A 16,910-nucleotide genomic window follows, 5' to 3' on the forward strand; every position below is an offset into this window, starting at 1 on the left:
AGCCATCCGAGCTAGATCCCGGTGCCCTGGAGGCGCTCGCTGACCTTGTCGAAGAAAGGACGCGCAATTCAGGCGGCGTGTGGGGGACCTTGTCACTGCAGGTCCTTCACATGCCCCTGCGAAACACCACAACTGGATGGATACTTTGGATCGATACGGCTGATCTAATAAGGCAGAAGGAAGCGGGCGGCGCTCGGTTCTGGCAAAGTGGCAAGCGTGCATGGCGATGGCAACTCCGTGTCCTGGCGGCGAACGGAGCCAGGCATGCTTGCCGACCTGAGGAACGCCCTCTCGTGAGGGAGGGAGATGGGAAGTGGTAGAGGAAGGAAGGAAAAATGTGATTGCTGCGTTAATTGAGGAAGCGAAGCCAAGAGGGCTTACCCGCGGCCGTTTCTTTTTACGCTGCGTGACGCGAAAGGGAGCGGAAACCATTCGCCTTCTTTCGTTTTTTAGCTGTAGAGAAGAGTTGAGGTAGAAAATTTACATGTAGATTTTGGGGTACTTTAGGTTATTTTTCAAAATGACACAATTTGTCAATTTAGATGACAATTTAGCGGTTATAGGTTAATTTCATAATGGAGATTTAGATGTAGATTTATAGGGTTACTTTGGTTTATTTTCATGATTGCAAAAGTGGAATATTTCTCATCTTTCGGCGCATCCCTTGATTGTAATCTTCACAATTACTGATAGTAAAATCGCATGATCATCCAACAAATTTCAGTGAAGATTAAAAATTCATCCCACTTATTCAATAATTTCAACGGGATCGGATGATACATAATTGTCCCACTTCTCTCAAACCAAACAGGCTATTACTAATTTAAAACGCTCGATTAGAACTGGTAATTCTGTCCGGCACATAATGCTATGCCAAATTCAACAAGCAAATCGACCATACTATCTTTACAAAAGTTAAATCATGCACATCTCACATACACATAGAAGAAGACTCGATATATCTAATCCCAAAACCATCCAGAAATATACATGGTGATTAAGAACGCAACAGAACAAGACGAAGGAACATTTTCCAGCTGGTCACCTTGAGCATGCAGTCTAGTAAGCGACAAGGACGCCGACGACGCTGAAAGATGCCTGTCACCTTCCGCCATTTACGTGGTGATGATCCACTTGCTTGCTCGCCACCGCCAGAGCACGCGAGCTGGCCGGCCTGGGCGTCGGTTGTCGGAGCGCGCCTCACACGGGGCAACCCGCGGCGACGTCCTTGGCGTTCCTGGGCTCGCCGTCGATGGCGGCCGTGGCAGCGGGGGCGACGACGCGTGCGCGGCAGAGCGGGCACGTGACGTGGAGCCGCAGCCACGCGCCCACGCAGTCGGCGTGGAATCGGTGGCCGCACCGTGGGAGCATGCGCGCCGAGTCGCCGTCGCGGAGCTCCACGATGCACACTGCGCACTCGTCCACCTGTAGCTTCCCTCCGTCGTCGCCGGCGCCGGGGCTGGAGTAGATGTACACGGGCAGGGCTGACGCCACGTCTTCCAGCGGCAGCGCACCGAGGCTGTCGTCCTCGTGCCGCCAACGGGACGCCCACGGGGAGGCCACGGGCAGCGAGTCGTCCTCGTCGTCGCCGGCGTCGGCGCCGGCGGAGTTGGATGGTCCCTCTTTCCCAGAGAAGAACTTCCAGAATAGAAAGAAGATGAGGAGGATGATGAGCACGTTGATGCCCACGACGAAGGCTATCAGAGTGGAGCCGTGCGGCACCCAGTGGCTGCTGGTGTCCGCCGCCGCCGCCGCCGCCGCCGCCGGCGGCGGCGGGCTAGAGCCGCCGCTCCCGAGCGTGGACATGGCTTCTGCGACGACGAGATGGTTTTGGACAACACAAACAACAGAGTAGCTTCCAATGGCGTGCATAAACCACGGAATTGAAGGATCCTTAAGAAATCAATACACCGCTCTACAAGAAAATGGCCAAGATTGCAAATTGTGGTAGCAAAGTAAAAGAGGGAGAGATCTACGGAGAGCTCTCTAAGAAGCAATAATCGCAAATGAGATACGAAGGGGAAGAGGAAAAGATATACAGCGAAGAATTGCAAAAGAGGAAGGAGATAGGTGGTGTAGGAAGGTAGAAGGGGGGACGGGTCTATAAACGGTAGAAGCGGGGGAGGTGGTATTGGGCCTTGGGGTGTACAATGGTGTTAACTTTGTTAAATGCCAAAATGGTTTGACTCGGGTGGCTTGGAAGGTTGCAAGTTTGCCTCTTGATGCTCATTGCATGGTGCAATGACTGAAAGAATCACGATAGAGCAAGGTGCATTGATTTTGTTTATTTTCTTAGGTCTCCTTATTCGCTAAGAGAAAATGATATCCTACTTTGTTAAGGCATGGCCCGTCATCTAGGTTTTGTTTCAACCCATCATATTCTCAACTTAATGTCAAAATTTAATCTGAGAAAATTATATTCTATGCTTGTTGGTGCTATACTAAATATGCTTGTTGGTGCAATATTTAGTATAAAAGGCGAAGTTAAAATTCTTATTTAATTTTTTTCATCCCACTTAACTCAGAGTCAGATTGTCGTAATTGAATGGTATTTTGGATGTGCTTTTTTCCCCTCCTTAGTCTAACGAAGGAGAAGGTAAAATTTGATGTTATCTCAATTAAGAAATTTCAGTAAAAGATTATAGAAACCTCTAGTAAAAAAACCATAGCAGAAAAGGAAGCATGGATCATATTCTTTAGGCATGTTTTCTCTGAAAAGGAATACATATCCATCAATAAAAGGAAAATTATGATTGAATAGAAGTTACTTGAAACAATCAAAGGTTCATCAGGTCACTCGAGATGGGGAAGAAGGCAGTCATATGATACTTTTGTCCGAGGAGTACCATACCTTGTTAAGGTTATTACCTTCTTACACTTGCGAGATTATCTATTCTTGCACCAATTTCTTCTCATGCCATTTTCAGATAAGACGTGTGCAAAAGATGTAAGACCCCTTCGGTAGGTTTCTAGTTCTGATCAACTCTATCTTTTAGGGAATCTTAACAGATTATAGTATATAAGTTATTGCCTCAATTGAATCATGAGCTGGTGAAGCTAAAAGAAATTGGTTTCACCAGCTGCTAAAAGCCAGAGGAATTGGAACCCAACCAAATGGAACCGTAGTAATAAACGAAAGCATATCATTGTAAATGAGCTCAATGTGGTAATAAGGGGCGGGTACGCAATGCATCACATTTCACTTGTACCCAGCAAAATGTATCCATGAGCAACCTCATAAAACCTCATAGATAGCAGAAGGGTCCATGCATGTTTTAAAAATTTAGATTACTATTACTTGCAGGGAAAATACAAGCTATCCAACACCTGAGAAAACCCCCAATAATTTAATATTAACTGATAACATTTTTTTCGCTAGCAAATAACAGAACTATTATACGACCTCTTAAGGATGGAACCATCCTATTCAGGAATAATCAGGACAACCAAAACAAACCATTACAACCTTAAAGGCTTAGACAATCGCTGACCAAAGGTTTGAGTAGGCTGACTCGTCGGAGCTGACACTGCCCATGTGTCAATGATTTAGTGGGCCTAGCTGTTTCTGAGCAGTCCAACTCACCACATGTGCTGCTGATGTGTCTATGTATTAGAGGTTGGGCGAAATTTTTGCCAATAAGGTCTGAGCTTAAGATCTTGTTTGAATAGTTTACAAAAATTTAACTTATGTTCACTTGGGAGAAAAATATTGGCAAGACTCTCCATGGTCCCCTTCTAATGCTGACGGCATCTTTGTAGACTTCCAAGGGAAACAAACAAGAACATTGACCTCTGACTTCCATACAAATCAGTAATATTGTACTGTTGTTGAGAAAGAACATGATTATACAAATTTAACAAGGTTCACAATTCTATTGGCAACGGACAGTTCCTTTGAAGAATAATTTGATATCAATATGCTTCTTTTTGTATAAACCTATGCCATAATTTCAATCGACAAAGTAAGAAAAAACTAAAACGAGAAAGGGGAAACATGTCCAAACAGCCACAGTGCCACACCTTACAGATTCAAAAAGAATGAAAAGAGAACAAGAATATGTGAACAGTTGACTTTTTTAGCACTAGGTTAGCTAGTCTATGTATATGCCATGGAAATTACAGTTGTGTGTTATCTGCTCATTTAGAAAATATATATATTGCTATAAGGTTAATGAACAAATTCACGAGGGGATAATAGGCAGATCTAGACCTGCATGTGATGTATTATTAAAAGTTAGTCGCAAGGAACTCTCCTTCTATAGAAGTGTAAAAAACTACTTGATATATATATTCTTATATTTTGTGAAGTCCTCAAAATGTTAGTATCTTGACAACACAATATCTGAACAAGAAGGACAAATGGTTGAAGATTCATAACATTATTTAAGAGACAGGTTCATTTTACAACCTTCAACTATGGATTCAGTCCAACGTTTCGATCCTAAATTATGAAACCGTACGTTAACTTTTCAGCTCTAGCTATGAAAAATGTTCACTTCCAACCTTTGACAACAAAATACTATTTGAATTTTAAATTTGTATAAATGTATCAAGATTAAAAGTTCCATAAATATTTTTCATAAATGAAACAGTATAATAGGACTATAAAATAGCAACTACTTAAGACTAACTAAACTTTTCTCAATATATTGATCGAACTAAACCCCATGCTAACTTGATTTAGGTTCTGAATAACCCTATCCTTTGTGCAGCTCAACTTTTCTAAATGATCAACGGTAACTTATAAATTACCTTTGAGCTGTGCCCCAGTTTAATTAGAAAAATAGTATATTGTTTTAAACAAGTTTAAAAAAATATTGTATGCATATATATATATATGAGTATTAAAAATGAGTTTTATACAAGGGTATTAAATTAAAATTATTACACAAGGGATTATTTTATGTATTTTTTCTAAAACTATGCAAATTTACATTATTTGAAACCTATAATGAATATATATGTTGTATATACTCCATAGTGCTAGTAAAAACATTAACAATTCTTTAATATACTCTACGGATTTATAAAATATAACAAGTTTTTTAGCCTTTTCAATATTGCCATGTCGATGTCGTGTCACTCAAAACCACCCTAAATTTTACTCATGGGTGAAATTAGACGCTTTTAATAGGTGTGGGTTCAAAAGTAAATGGCTTCATAGTTAAAGGTTGAAAACTTGACTAGGCCATAGTTGAGGGTTGTAAAATATTTGTTACTAGTATTATCGTTTAAAAAAGAAAGTAACATTCAAAGTTTGATTAGTTGGAGGTAATGTTAGACGTATTCTAGAATAATAAAGGAAGAGTGGCAAAACTATGTACTACTCTAGCATTATATATACCACTCAAATAAATATTTATTATATATACCAGAGTAAATATATCAATTTGTAATCTTGTATTGTCAAACACAGAACTAATCTGTAATGAAAACCCATGCTAAAAGAAACAAAGTCCTGCTATATGGGGCTACGACTATTATATCTATGTTTCTGAATAGATAAAAGCGAAATCCTTTAACTTTTAACAAATAAATGCAAGCCTTAAGAAAATTAATACTCACTCATTTTAACTTTGTAGGATTGAGGAGGCTGACTAGAGGGGGTGAGGTGAATAGTTGGTTGTAAAAATTATTGCAACACTTAACAGATAAAGATGTGGAATTAACACGATCGGCTAAAATATGATTATACCCCTAAAATTCAATGTCTCAACTATGTGCAGCAACACCCTATGTCTAGATCAAGGTTTGCAATCCTATGGTGATAAGAAAGCAATTCAACTTCATCTAGTAAGGTAAATTGCTTCAAAGTAATTTCATAAAGTAAATAAGCACAATGCCTCTCACAAGCACACCGGACCTTCTCACAAGCTTCTCTTGAGAAGATTATCGGATCACAGCACCACCACACTGTCTAGCTGTCGGCAAACACCAAGAGTAATAAGTCAAGACACTTGATCCTCCACCAAATGCCTAAAGCTCAATCTCTTATGCAAATGCACTTGAATCTTGCCTCTCACCCTCTCTTATGTGCAACACATGCACAAACTCATAGGGAGGACTTGCACAACCTCAAGAATGCTCAAAATGATGCCTAACTCTTCCCAAACACGCTGGAAACTAGGTATATATAGGCCACCCCTCCAAAACTAGCCGTTGCATTCAAATCCCGTGGAAATAGAGTTTTCGCGGACTGTCCGCCCTTACAAGTGCGGACGGTTCACCATTCAACCCAACGGCTATATTCTCAATAAATGCGCTTCGGAGTTGACCGTTACGTCTACGACGGACGGTCCCTAGTACAAAGCCCGGATGATCCGTTAGTCATTCTCTATTGCAACCACATAATCAATATGTTTCTGTTCAACCCCGAAAACAATACCAGCAAACCGTCCGCCCCTCTGTGGCGGACCGTGCACGGTCATTTTATATCATCAACACAGAACCAACATGTTTCTATCCAGACACAAAATTGATACCGGTGGACCATCTTCCGTGGTGGACCGTCCGCGGGTCCATTTTCAGCACAACAAAAGCTCAGTAAAACGGCTATAACTTTTAGCTCCGATGTCCAAATTAGGTGATCTTAGACTCTATGAAAAGCTCATTCAGAGGACAACACATCCCAACTGAATGCTTGACCCAAAACACACTGGATAAAAGTAGAAATTCAATCCAAGATTGTCGGTGTCAAGAATCACGGGTCAAGACTCCAGCAAGTAAATTTATTTTCTATGCGCGTAAGGCTCGTATGGTTGCACAAGAGGACACAAAATTTATATTGGTTCGGGCAGAAATAGCCCTACATCCAGTGTGGGAGGCTGCTCGTGTTACTCGTGCCAAATTTGTAGTAGGGGTTACAAACGGGCGAGAGAGGGAAGCTGGTCCCAAGTCTCTTGTGGGTTTGTACTGATGCTCGTGTGGAAGGGTTGTGAGTCGGGGCTCGTTCAGTTCGCTCGAGAGCCATCCCTTTCTCGAGCCTCTTGGTCCTCCTTTTATAGTGTAAGGAGGACACAGGAGTTACAATCGAGCCGGGAGTAAAGGGAAGTAAAAAGGGTAAGCAAGGAAGGTAAAGCACAGGGAGACGGGCCGAGCCATCGGGGTTGCCGAATTCCCTCCTGATTTTTGCGTCCTGTCAGCATGGCCACCGAGGAGGGGTGGTTGTTGTTGGGTCCCATCGATGACCCAGCGGTCAGTCACTGTAGCCGAGCACGTGAGACGTGCGTGGAGACCGACCACTGTAGCCGTGCGAGTTGATTGATGATGACTGGCCACCGTAGCCATGCGCGTTGCGGATGAAGGGCGACCACTATAGCCACGCGTGTTGACTGGGGGGCGCGGCTGACATGCCCTTGCCGCCGGGCCGAGCAGGAGACCAGGCGGCGCACCCTGCAGCATGGGTGATGAGTGCCCTATGACGAATGTCACAGGGGAGGGTTAGGACGGTGCAGCTGTAGCCCTGTGCAGTCGTGGCAGCAGTGCGCTGCCCGAAAACTCCGGCGGGTCACGTCGAGGAACGCGGGTGCCTCTCCGTGTGTCAGAGCCGTGTTCCGGTCATGCGCGCCCCATCGGTTGCATTTATGGCGAGATCGGTGGGGGCCCATAAGATCTATGCCCTCGTTTGCTGGTCCGCGCACATCCTTGGGCAAGGCGAAGGTCTGTCCTGTGGGTCCGGATATGTCCGACCCTTAGCGCCCGGGGTCGGGCGGGACGGAGCCTGGCAACGAGGGGTCGGGCGCGTCCGACCCCACTCGCCCAGGGGTCGGGCGAGGCCGAGACCTGCTGCCAGGGGTTGGGCGCGTCCAACCCCTCTCGCCCTGGGGTCGGGCAAGGCAGAACTCTCTCGGTTGGGATGAGGAGCGGCCTCGGGGGGTCGGGCGCGTTCGACCCTATGACCCGGGGGTTGGGCGCGTCCGACCCTGCGACCCGGGGGTCAGGCCAAGTCAGCGGAGGTCACTGTTGCTGGAGGTGGGCCCGGGCCCTTATGACCGTCGTTTAAGGAATATAAGGAAGTCGTTAAAATTTCCCCCCGACAAAGATGCACCTCAAACCATTACCATCAACCATTTGCTAAGCAACTTTTGCAAACTACCGGTTTCATGCCAAGGCTAGTATGCATATGCAATATTGAGCTTTTCAACACCTAGTAGAGACTCAAGAATCATCATGACCCCTCTTAATAGTACGACATTCTATCTTATCAATCCGGTCTTTTCTTCACTAATCACCAAGACCGGCAAAAAAAATACCCTACATTTCATATTTTTGCCATGTGCAAATCCACTTGGGTCTAGCTTGATACTCATATGCATATTATGTCCATCACCATTATTTCATCATTTCTTAAGGGAACATGATGTTCATCAATGTATTGACTCCGCCTATTTCATCTCATCAATACACTTGATGTCAGTCAACACATGATTTCCATCTTGTAACTCCTCACCACATCATTTGACTCTCATTAACACATGATGGTCCTTCATTTTCATTTCTTCAAGCGATGTGATATCTTTCTTCATGTGAAGTATATCATTTGCTTTCACTCCATATCTTTTTCCATTCTTCATATAATTGATGCGGATCACTCATAGCTTCATATGGCATCTTATGGTCCATTGGTCCAAAGCCTTTACCCACCCTTCATGACTTCCTTGGTCCTTCGACACCAAGCCCCTTGCTTGCCCTTCACCCTTGCATGGTCCATCACAGCCGAGTCTTGCCTGCCCTTCACCATCTTACCACATGAACCACTTTGTATCCCAAATCTTCAGTTTATTCACCTTCTCATTCACTTTATTCAACACCATAAACTAGTTGATCATGAAATCATTATGCCCATGTTTTTTATCACCATCAACTCATGATATTCATATTTCTTCACACCTTCTCAATAAGTATTCATTGACATATAATGTCTTGTTGTCATCAATCACATCAATCACAATCTCAACTTGCTGCTCCTCAACCAATGAGCTATCAACCCTTATCTTGATGTTGGAACTCAACCTAAAATATTAACTCATGGAAATAGTTAGCCCCGCACATCCAGTTGTCATTAATCACCAAAACTCACCATAACACAATTCTTAGGGTCCTAGATCCTTCAATCTCCTCCTTTTTGGTGATTGATGACAACCTGATCACAAAAAGAGAGATAATGAAGAGTTGCCTCTAGTATATGCCAACATTTACATGAGTCATGTACTAGAGGTTTGGTTTCAACTAATGAAACACCAATCATAGAGTGAGCTCCCCCTAAATATGTGCATATAGATATATGAAAGTGAAATGATCATATGCATATTTGAGATGGAACTCCAAGTGAAGTTCTCTCTATGCTTGGAACCTTACCTCAAGATTCCAAGAGCATCTCTCCATACACATATCTCTCCCCCTTTGGCATCAAGCACTGAAAAGGAGAAATATGCTAAGTATATGATGGACTACACAAGTCATGCATATACTCAAAGAGAGAGATGTCAAAAGTAAAGATCCAATTTAAAGTGTGACAAGAACATAATGGATCAATACTTGTAGGGAAACTTAATATAGCATGAATTCCCCCTAAGCATGCGCATACATATGTGGAAAATAGAAACCTATGCACATATTCAATTTCAAAGGCATAAAGAATTCATCCTATATAAATTCGAGGGATGCAATTTAAAGATATGAAACAACAAAATAAGAACATAAGGGGGCAGCAATGGATACGTACTATGTGTCGGTCGAATCTTCAATTCGACCGAGTCCATCACTTTTAGGTCTCACTTGCCTCAACAACTTCCAATTGTTACCTTTGATCATCATTTGACCATTTGTTCTCCAAAGCTCTGCAAGGAGTAAAGGAAAAGAGGAGTCTTGCCCAACCATGGCATTCGCTCCTCTCCTGATTTGGCTCCTAGGTTCTTTCAACCAATTTCACTCAGGAGAAAGGAGTAAGGAAACTATTTTCTTCTGTTTGCTTCTTGTTGTGGGTTCAAACTTTGGGTAAGCAACCGCTTGGGAAAAATTCATTTTCCCTACTTGGATGTTGCCCTGTGTTTTTGCATTCTTGCACTACAAGTAGGGGCAACCAACTTCTCAAGTACACTCAACGAGCGGCAATAGTGAGAGGAGCTGCCATCTTACTTTCGTTGGATGGGGTACAACCCCAACCAGCAGCAGTGGGCCTGAATCTAACTTGGGGAAGGACCCTCACAAGAGAGGTAACTTGTATCTTTACCGCTTTCAGAATGTGCATGATAAAAATAAATAAAAATCTAGAAAAAAAACTCAAAAGACCAAAAAATATTTACTGCTTTCCTATGCGCGGTAAGAATGTTTTAATCCTCCATGGTTGAAATGATGAATAGTTGCTCGGTTTATTTCCTCTCATATGTCCTGCTACAACTTAGTATCCTACCTAACTCTTGAGTCTGTTGGCTTGCATGACCAAACCTTAGCTTGAAACTTGTGGGCAAAAAACATGATCCATGTCTAGGTTGTTGTGAGAAATGAAATGGTAGAATAGAGCTGCTATGATGTTGTTCCACCGTGATGCTTGATATCTGGAGTTTTATTTTCAAAAATGCTAAAATGATAAGTTCCTCAATGAGGAGAAAATTCCTCTCCAAGGCCATATGTTGATCATATTACATAGGCTCCACATATGCAGCTTGTTCTCTCATTGAGCTTTGTCAAATTGATGTGACCCTAGTGAGAAACTTGTCATACTCCCATGATCAAGATCACGTACATGCCACCACCATATGCTAAACTTCTACACTGAAAGTTAGCAATCACACCATCCATCCATCCATAAAATAAAGCTCCATGTTGATATATGACCTCTCTCTCTCCAACAGTATCATTGCAAAAGAGACTTGGGCTTTGCAAAAAGAAATAAAGTGCATGCTCATGAAAGCATGATGAAAAAAAATAGAGAGAAGATAGCCCATCTCTCAAAAGAAAGAAAACAAGGAGAGAGAAGGATCATACAAAAAGGAGTCCATATACCATCCACCATATTCACCATCCACACACATGCACATCTTGATCAGGTTGTATGACTTGCTTCTCCAAAGGATCCGATCTTTGACTCAGCAATAAATGAAAAAAAGGTATACCCCCATTCTTCCCCACCTACAGCTCCACATATAAGCCTATTAGGAGTAGGTTGTGAAAGAAAGGCAACCCTGTTCCTTGGTGAGAAATCATACACATTGAGCGATCCGCAAATATCATTTGAGGAACTTTGATTTCTTTTGAAAAATGTTGCAAAATCTCCGGATTGATAGTTGATCAAAGGATGAGTTAATGGTGCTTTATAACACCATTCTATCTCTCAACCACCCAAGACAAGGTGAAGCTACATGCCCCACAGAAGTAAGGTAAGAGGTAAGATCAATACCAACTTATTCAATTCTTGGTAGAATATTCTGTTGTAGGCTTGGCATAAGTTAGGAATACAACATCGTAGCAACTCCTAATCAACCAACTTGAGTCTTAGTATTTGCTCGAGATGAGCAAAGGGCTAGCTTGGAAAAGTTGTTGACGTTAAGTACCAAATATGACCGTCAATATACTCAAGAATAAAGGAGGATTGGCATTTCTTACACACATATTTGGTTTTGAATAATGTAGTTCCACTTGTCCTTGTAGAATACTTGGTTGCAGGTGAATAAGCACAAAAGGATGGAGAAAGCACCCTCTAAGGATTCATGAAACATGCTTCTAACTAATGGGAGGTTGCCATGTGTGCATACCACGGATTGAAGGGCCCACAAACTACCACAACCACCTCAATCCACTAGAGAACACACACAACTACCATTGGGACCCACCAAGTAGTCACCCAGAGAAAGACGGTTGCGAAGGAGGCCCACAGGGGGTCGGCCGAACAAGGGGTTCGGCTAAACCGCCCTTGCCTCTCCTCGTCTCCAGCTTCCATGTGGCGACGGTTTAGGTCGGTTAAGGGATATTCCCCGAAGATTCCCTTGCAAAACCACCTCCGGGAGCCTATAATATGAGGGGAAGGGCTCCATTCTAGGACACACACAACTAGTGAATCACTCTCTCCCTATTAGTTTTCAAGTTTATGGAGTTAGGCTAGAGTAGCTCTACTTCAGGTTCTAGGTCTTCTTGGAGTCTAGGGTATGGCTCTTGTATCATTTATTCCTAGGATGACTTTATTCTATTAAAAGTATACATCTTCTTTACATAGTGTTGTGTTTGGTTCTTATATGCATGAGTTAGATATATACCCTTGCTATGTTGATGTGCTAGGCTTATACGCTCGTATGCCAGTCGTATACCCTTTCTATCATAGTATAGGTTTATATACGTCCATGTATGCCTTGAGACCATGCTTCGGTACATACTCTGTTTGCGTAAACACCTTGTATAGCTTAATTCATCTATTCTACGGCATTGGTTCAATGGCCATTTCTATGGCAGCTTTAGCCATTGATACAATAGCCTGGTATGGCTGGAGTGTTGTTAACAATGCAAGCATGGTGCTTTGATTGCTTAGCCTCATTGGATATGAGTTTGCCCCACGGGTTGCTAGGGGTAGGCCGCAGGTGGTGACAACCATGTTGGTCCTTCGTAATCCCCCACATTCGGGTACGCCGTAGGAGTTCAGAAATTAGCAGTAACTTTACTGGGTAGAACCAGTACATGTACAGTCTCCCCATGTGTGTTTGGGTGCATAGGCCTGAGTTATATACAATGTGTATGTATGTTATCCTTGTATGGTCTGTGCAGTATATAGGAAGTACATATGAACCTAGAGCTAACTCTTAGTCCTTCTCCCTAGCTTAGTTATCTTGAGATGATTCTAGTGTGTGTCACACTATCTATCTATCTATCTTACCCCTACCTTGAGTACTATCTCTATCCATCTATGGTATACTCATATGCATAGTAAACTCTTTTAACCTACCCGCTTTCCTTTGGGAAATATAATATCCTTGGGAATACTCTTGGGTGAAATGCTACAATGGTATATCCGTGTGCTTGCGGATTTATTCTAATCGTTAAATATACCAACAATAGCCATTCATCGTAATTTGGCCTTTATGAGTGACATTATGCCTTTAATCGTCCTTGATGAGTTTCATTCTATGTTTGGCCTCCAGCATTGATTGCTTGATCCTCTTCACGACATTGGTGGCCTACTCCAGGTATCCCTTCACCTTCTGCAGCTCAGCGACAGTCTCTTCAAGCTCCATGCTAGCCTTTGTGTGTCCTTCCTTCCACTTCCTTGCATTGTAATCGCTGTAAGGGTTTTCCATTTTCTTTAGCAATGCATTGTTTCTCATTTTCTTACTCGTGTTCATTAGGGAATCTATTGCCTCCTCAAAGTATCACTTCATCAAGTGCAGCTCATAGATTGTGTCATTAGCCTCCTCCTTAGCAATTCTCCATGCTTCTTCCTATGACCTTGCTTCTTGTTAAGCTTTTTCCTTCCTTTTCATCAGCTTCACTAGAACACCTTTAGTCCTAGCATCTCATTCAGGATCAACCCACCTAAACGATGCGCATTTCATCCCTTCATTCTGTAGACACCGATTATGTTCATACAATTCGCCATTTACAACACTAACATCAAAAGTAGAAGCAAGGTTTATTAGAACTGAAAGAAGTTATCATTTACCTCGTAGCAGCAAGCATAACGGCACCCAGGGTTGTGAAATGTCCAATTATACCTCACATAGAAAGGCAACCCATGCTTCCACTTATTTTCAGGATCCACAGTGATAGCATCACGATCAGGTGATGGCGAGTTGTAGCTATCAGTGACTCCAAGCACCTGTGGAAGGTAATAAAATACATGAACCTATTAAATTATAAACTACTCCCTCCGTTTCAAATTGTCGGTCGTTTTGACTTTTCTACATACATGATTTTTGTATGCACCTATGGGAGCTGATTCTCTGAGAGAAGTGATTTTGTAACTGAAAGTGATTCTCTTTGATTCTCTAGCATAAACTCTTAAAATCACGATGGAGAATCACTTCATAAACTATAGCCTATCAACTTCTAACACCAATTGAAATGCAAATCTAAGGGTACGACGAAATCATAATCTAGTATCTTAAACCTAAATCTAGAAATCCCCTTCCCTAGGATGATAAGCTAAAGTAGCAGCATAAAACAGAGGCTAACCTGACCGAAGCTCCTCCTCATCCTGCTTCATCGCTAGGCCCGCTAGGATTCACCATTCCCGCCATGGGTGTTGTAGATATGCGCACTGACGCTAGCTGTAGTCTTTGCCACAACCAACAGGAGCGCGATGCTGGCGAGTCTCTTGTAGTAGTGTACGCCATGTTGAGAAATTTGAAATATACCCCAGGCTTGGGCCTGCAATTGGCATGTGGATCACACTTATTAGAACCAAAATATATAAAATGTGTCCTTTCAAAAAAAAACTTATATAGTTCATGTCTGCTATCTCAGCACATTCAAGAGGTCAAAGGTTTGGGCCTTGCTATCGACACTATTTTCTTTTTATTTTCCTTTCTTTTTTTTCATCTCAGACTAACATAACTTACCAAAACTTCTACCACCAACTCACCTAAGACTACAAAATGATGCCCTGCTGATCAAACAATTGCATAAATTATATTCAAAGGCTGAAACCCCATGGGTATAGCTGATTTGGTCTAGATACTATAGTCAAAAAGTACCTGAGAGAAGTAGGATCCTTCTAGTGGAAGGATATCCTATGACTTAATGTTCTCTATAGAGGAATAGCTAGCTGTAAAATTGGGGATGGATCCACTATGCTATTTTGGGAAGATCTCTAGGCAGGAGGCATACTATCAGCCTAATACCCAAGATTATACGCTTTTGCGCACAATCCGAATATTTCATTCAAGCAAATCATGGAGTTAGATGATCTGGTATCCATTTTCTATTTGCCGCTATCGGCAGAGGCAATGGAAGAATATCATATACTGCAAGAACAAATACAAACAATGGAATACTCAGCTAGGTTAGCAGACCAATGGGGCTCTCAGGTATATACATCGAGGAAATTCTACAAACTGGTCTTTAATCACTTGCAAGTCCCTGCAACCTTTTCTTGGGTCTGGAAGTCCAAATGCACACCCTGGCTAAAATTCTTTGCTTGGCTAATGTTAGTGGACCGCTTGAATACAAAGACAATGTTGCTCCAACGAAATTTCAATGTTGAGCCAGATGCCAAATGTGTGATGTGTAGCAACAAGTGCGAAGAAGACATAACACACCTTTTCTTTGAGTGTTCGTTTGCCATGTCCTGCTGGAACAAATTGGGGTTTATATGGCATCAATCTCCATGCATACATGACTGTTTGTCCACATCAAAAAATACAATGAGGCTGTCATTTTTCATGGAGATATTCATTATTGCGACACGGGAGCTATGGAATCTCAGGAATGGTAAAATATTTGATGACAACAGTGCAACTTTAGGGCTTTGGACCATGCGGTTCAAGGAACAAATCGTCCTACACATGCATCGTGTCAAGGATGATCTTAGACCAATAGTTTTACAATGGCTAGATATCTTGATGTAACTCTCCAACCCTTTCCCTCTCCCCCTATGTAAGTATCCCTATACATATACCACCTTTTTGATTAATGAAATGTTGTGGGGAACTCCCCCACAGCTTATACGGTAAAAAAGAACTCACTTCAAACTGACGTGTGGGACCCAGTTGTAGTAAAGACTTCCCATTCGATCGGTAATAGGTTTGACCCACGGGAGGAGGATGTCTCCCTTTTTATTTTACTACACTATTTATCAACTTAATCTTACATGTGGGACCCTAGTTGGTTTATGACGTTTTCGCGGATCTTGTATCGTCACAAAACCACCATTTAACAGCGAGTGACGATTTCTTTTTGGCTACAATGGCGCATTTTATGATGTTCCGTAACTTTGTCACTAAATTTGCTCATATGTCAAACTTTATGACGTTTTCATCCAGAAACGTCATAGATCTATGAGGAGAATAAATGTGTCACAAAATTTTCATCATAGATCAACACATTTCTTGTAGTGTTAGACCCTTGGCAAGCCTATTTTAAACTTCCAAGGCTCGGGGGCTAATTATACACACTTCGCCTTCAGTGCACGTGTGGGAAAATCCTTAGAAAGGAAATGTTGAGACTTCAAATCAAGACCCTTGGCAAGCTTATTCTAAACTTCCCAAGGCTCAGGGGCTAAGTGTATACACTTCATCTTCAGCATGCGTGATAAAAAAGACACGAGGAGGAGCTCTAACCACGAGTCAGGCATGAACCACTTGGCTGAAAGTTGAGGACCATTCGGACTTGACGAAAACCACTCGGACATCGAGAAAATCACTTGGATAAAGGATCGGTCAAGATTGCTACTCGGGGGCTGATGTGGGGGATATAACCCCTGGGTACAATTTGGGATGGGCATGATGGCCTCCCAAAGGGGGTACCACGGCCCGTGCGAGGGGCACTTGGGATTGGTGTACGGATCAAGATGAAGGATCGACATGAAGAGATATAGTTACATATAGGGATGATTAAATATGTAAAGAGATGTGTACTAAAAGGTAGTAGATTTTCTTGTAACCGACTAGGATTGGATTGAATCAGATCTGTAACCCTGCCCTCCGGACTATATAAGGGCGGCTGGGACCCCCCAAAAAACCCAAGCCATATTCGACACGTTATACGCTGATAATACAACCCCAAGCACAAGATGTAGGTTATTACACCAATCTGGCGGCCCAAATCTGAAAAAGTCCCTTATGTCCTTATGTTCATCCATCTAGCTCTAGGTGCAGTGATCCCCTCCACACAATATACCACCTTGGTCTACCCCGTGGTGGACTGCCCACTACTAGAGAAAACGCCTCTACTACCGGTTGGGAACCCCCCTCTAGTATTGGTTGTGC

General features: G+C 42.6%; 1 protein-coding gene across 1 annotated transcript; it reads right to left on the reverse strand.

The window, feature by feature from the left end:
* Positions 1-748: 748 nt before the first annotated feature.
* On the reverse strand, positions 749-2,124 carry LOC101775642 (E3 ubiquitin-protein ligase EL5). Its single transcript, XM_004962274.2, has one exon. It carries the CDS (start codon positions 1,870-1,872, stop codon positions 1,201-1,203), a length of 672 nt encoding a protein of 223 aa, XP_004962331.1. The 5' UTR covers positions 1,873-2,124; the 3' UTR covers positions 749-1,200.
* Between the last annotated feature and the right edge of the window lie 14,786 nt (positions 2,125-16,910).

The sequence above is a fragment of the Setaria italica genome, chromosome III (assembly GCF_000263155.2).
Source record: "Setaria italica strain Yugu1 chromosome III, Setaria_italica_v2.0, whole genome shotgun sequence".
NCBI classification, from domain to species: domain Eukaryota; kingdom Viridiplantae; phylum Streptophyta; class Magnoliopsida; order Poales; family Poaceae; genus Setaria; species Setaria italica.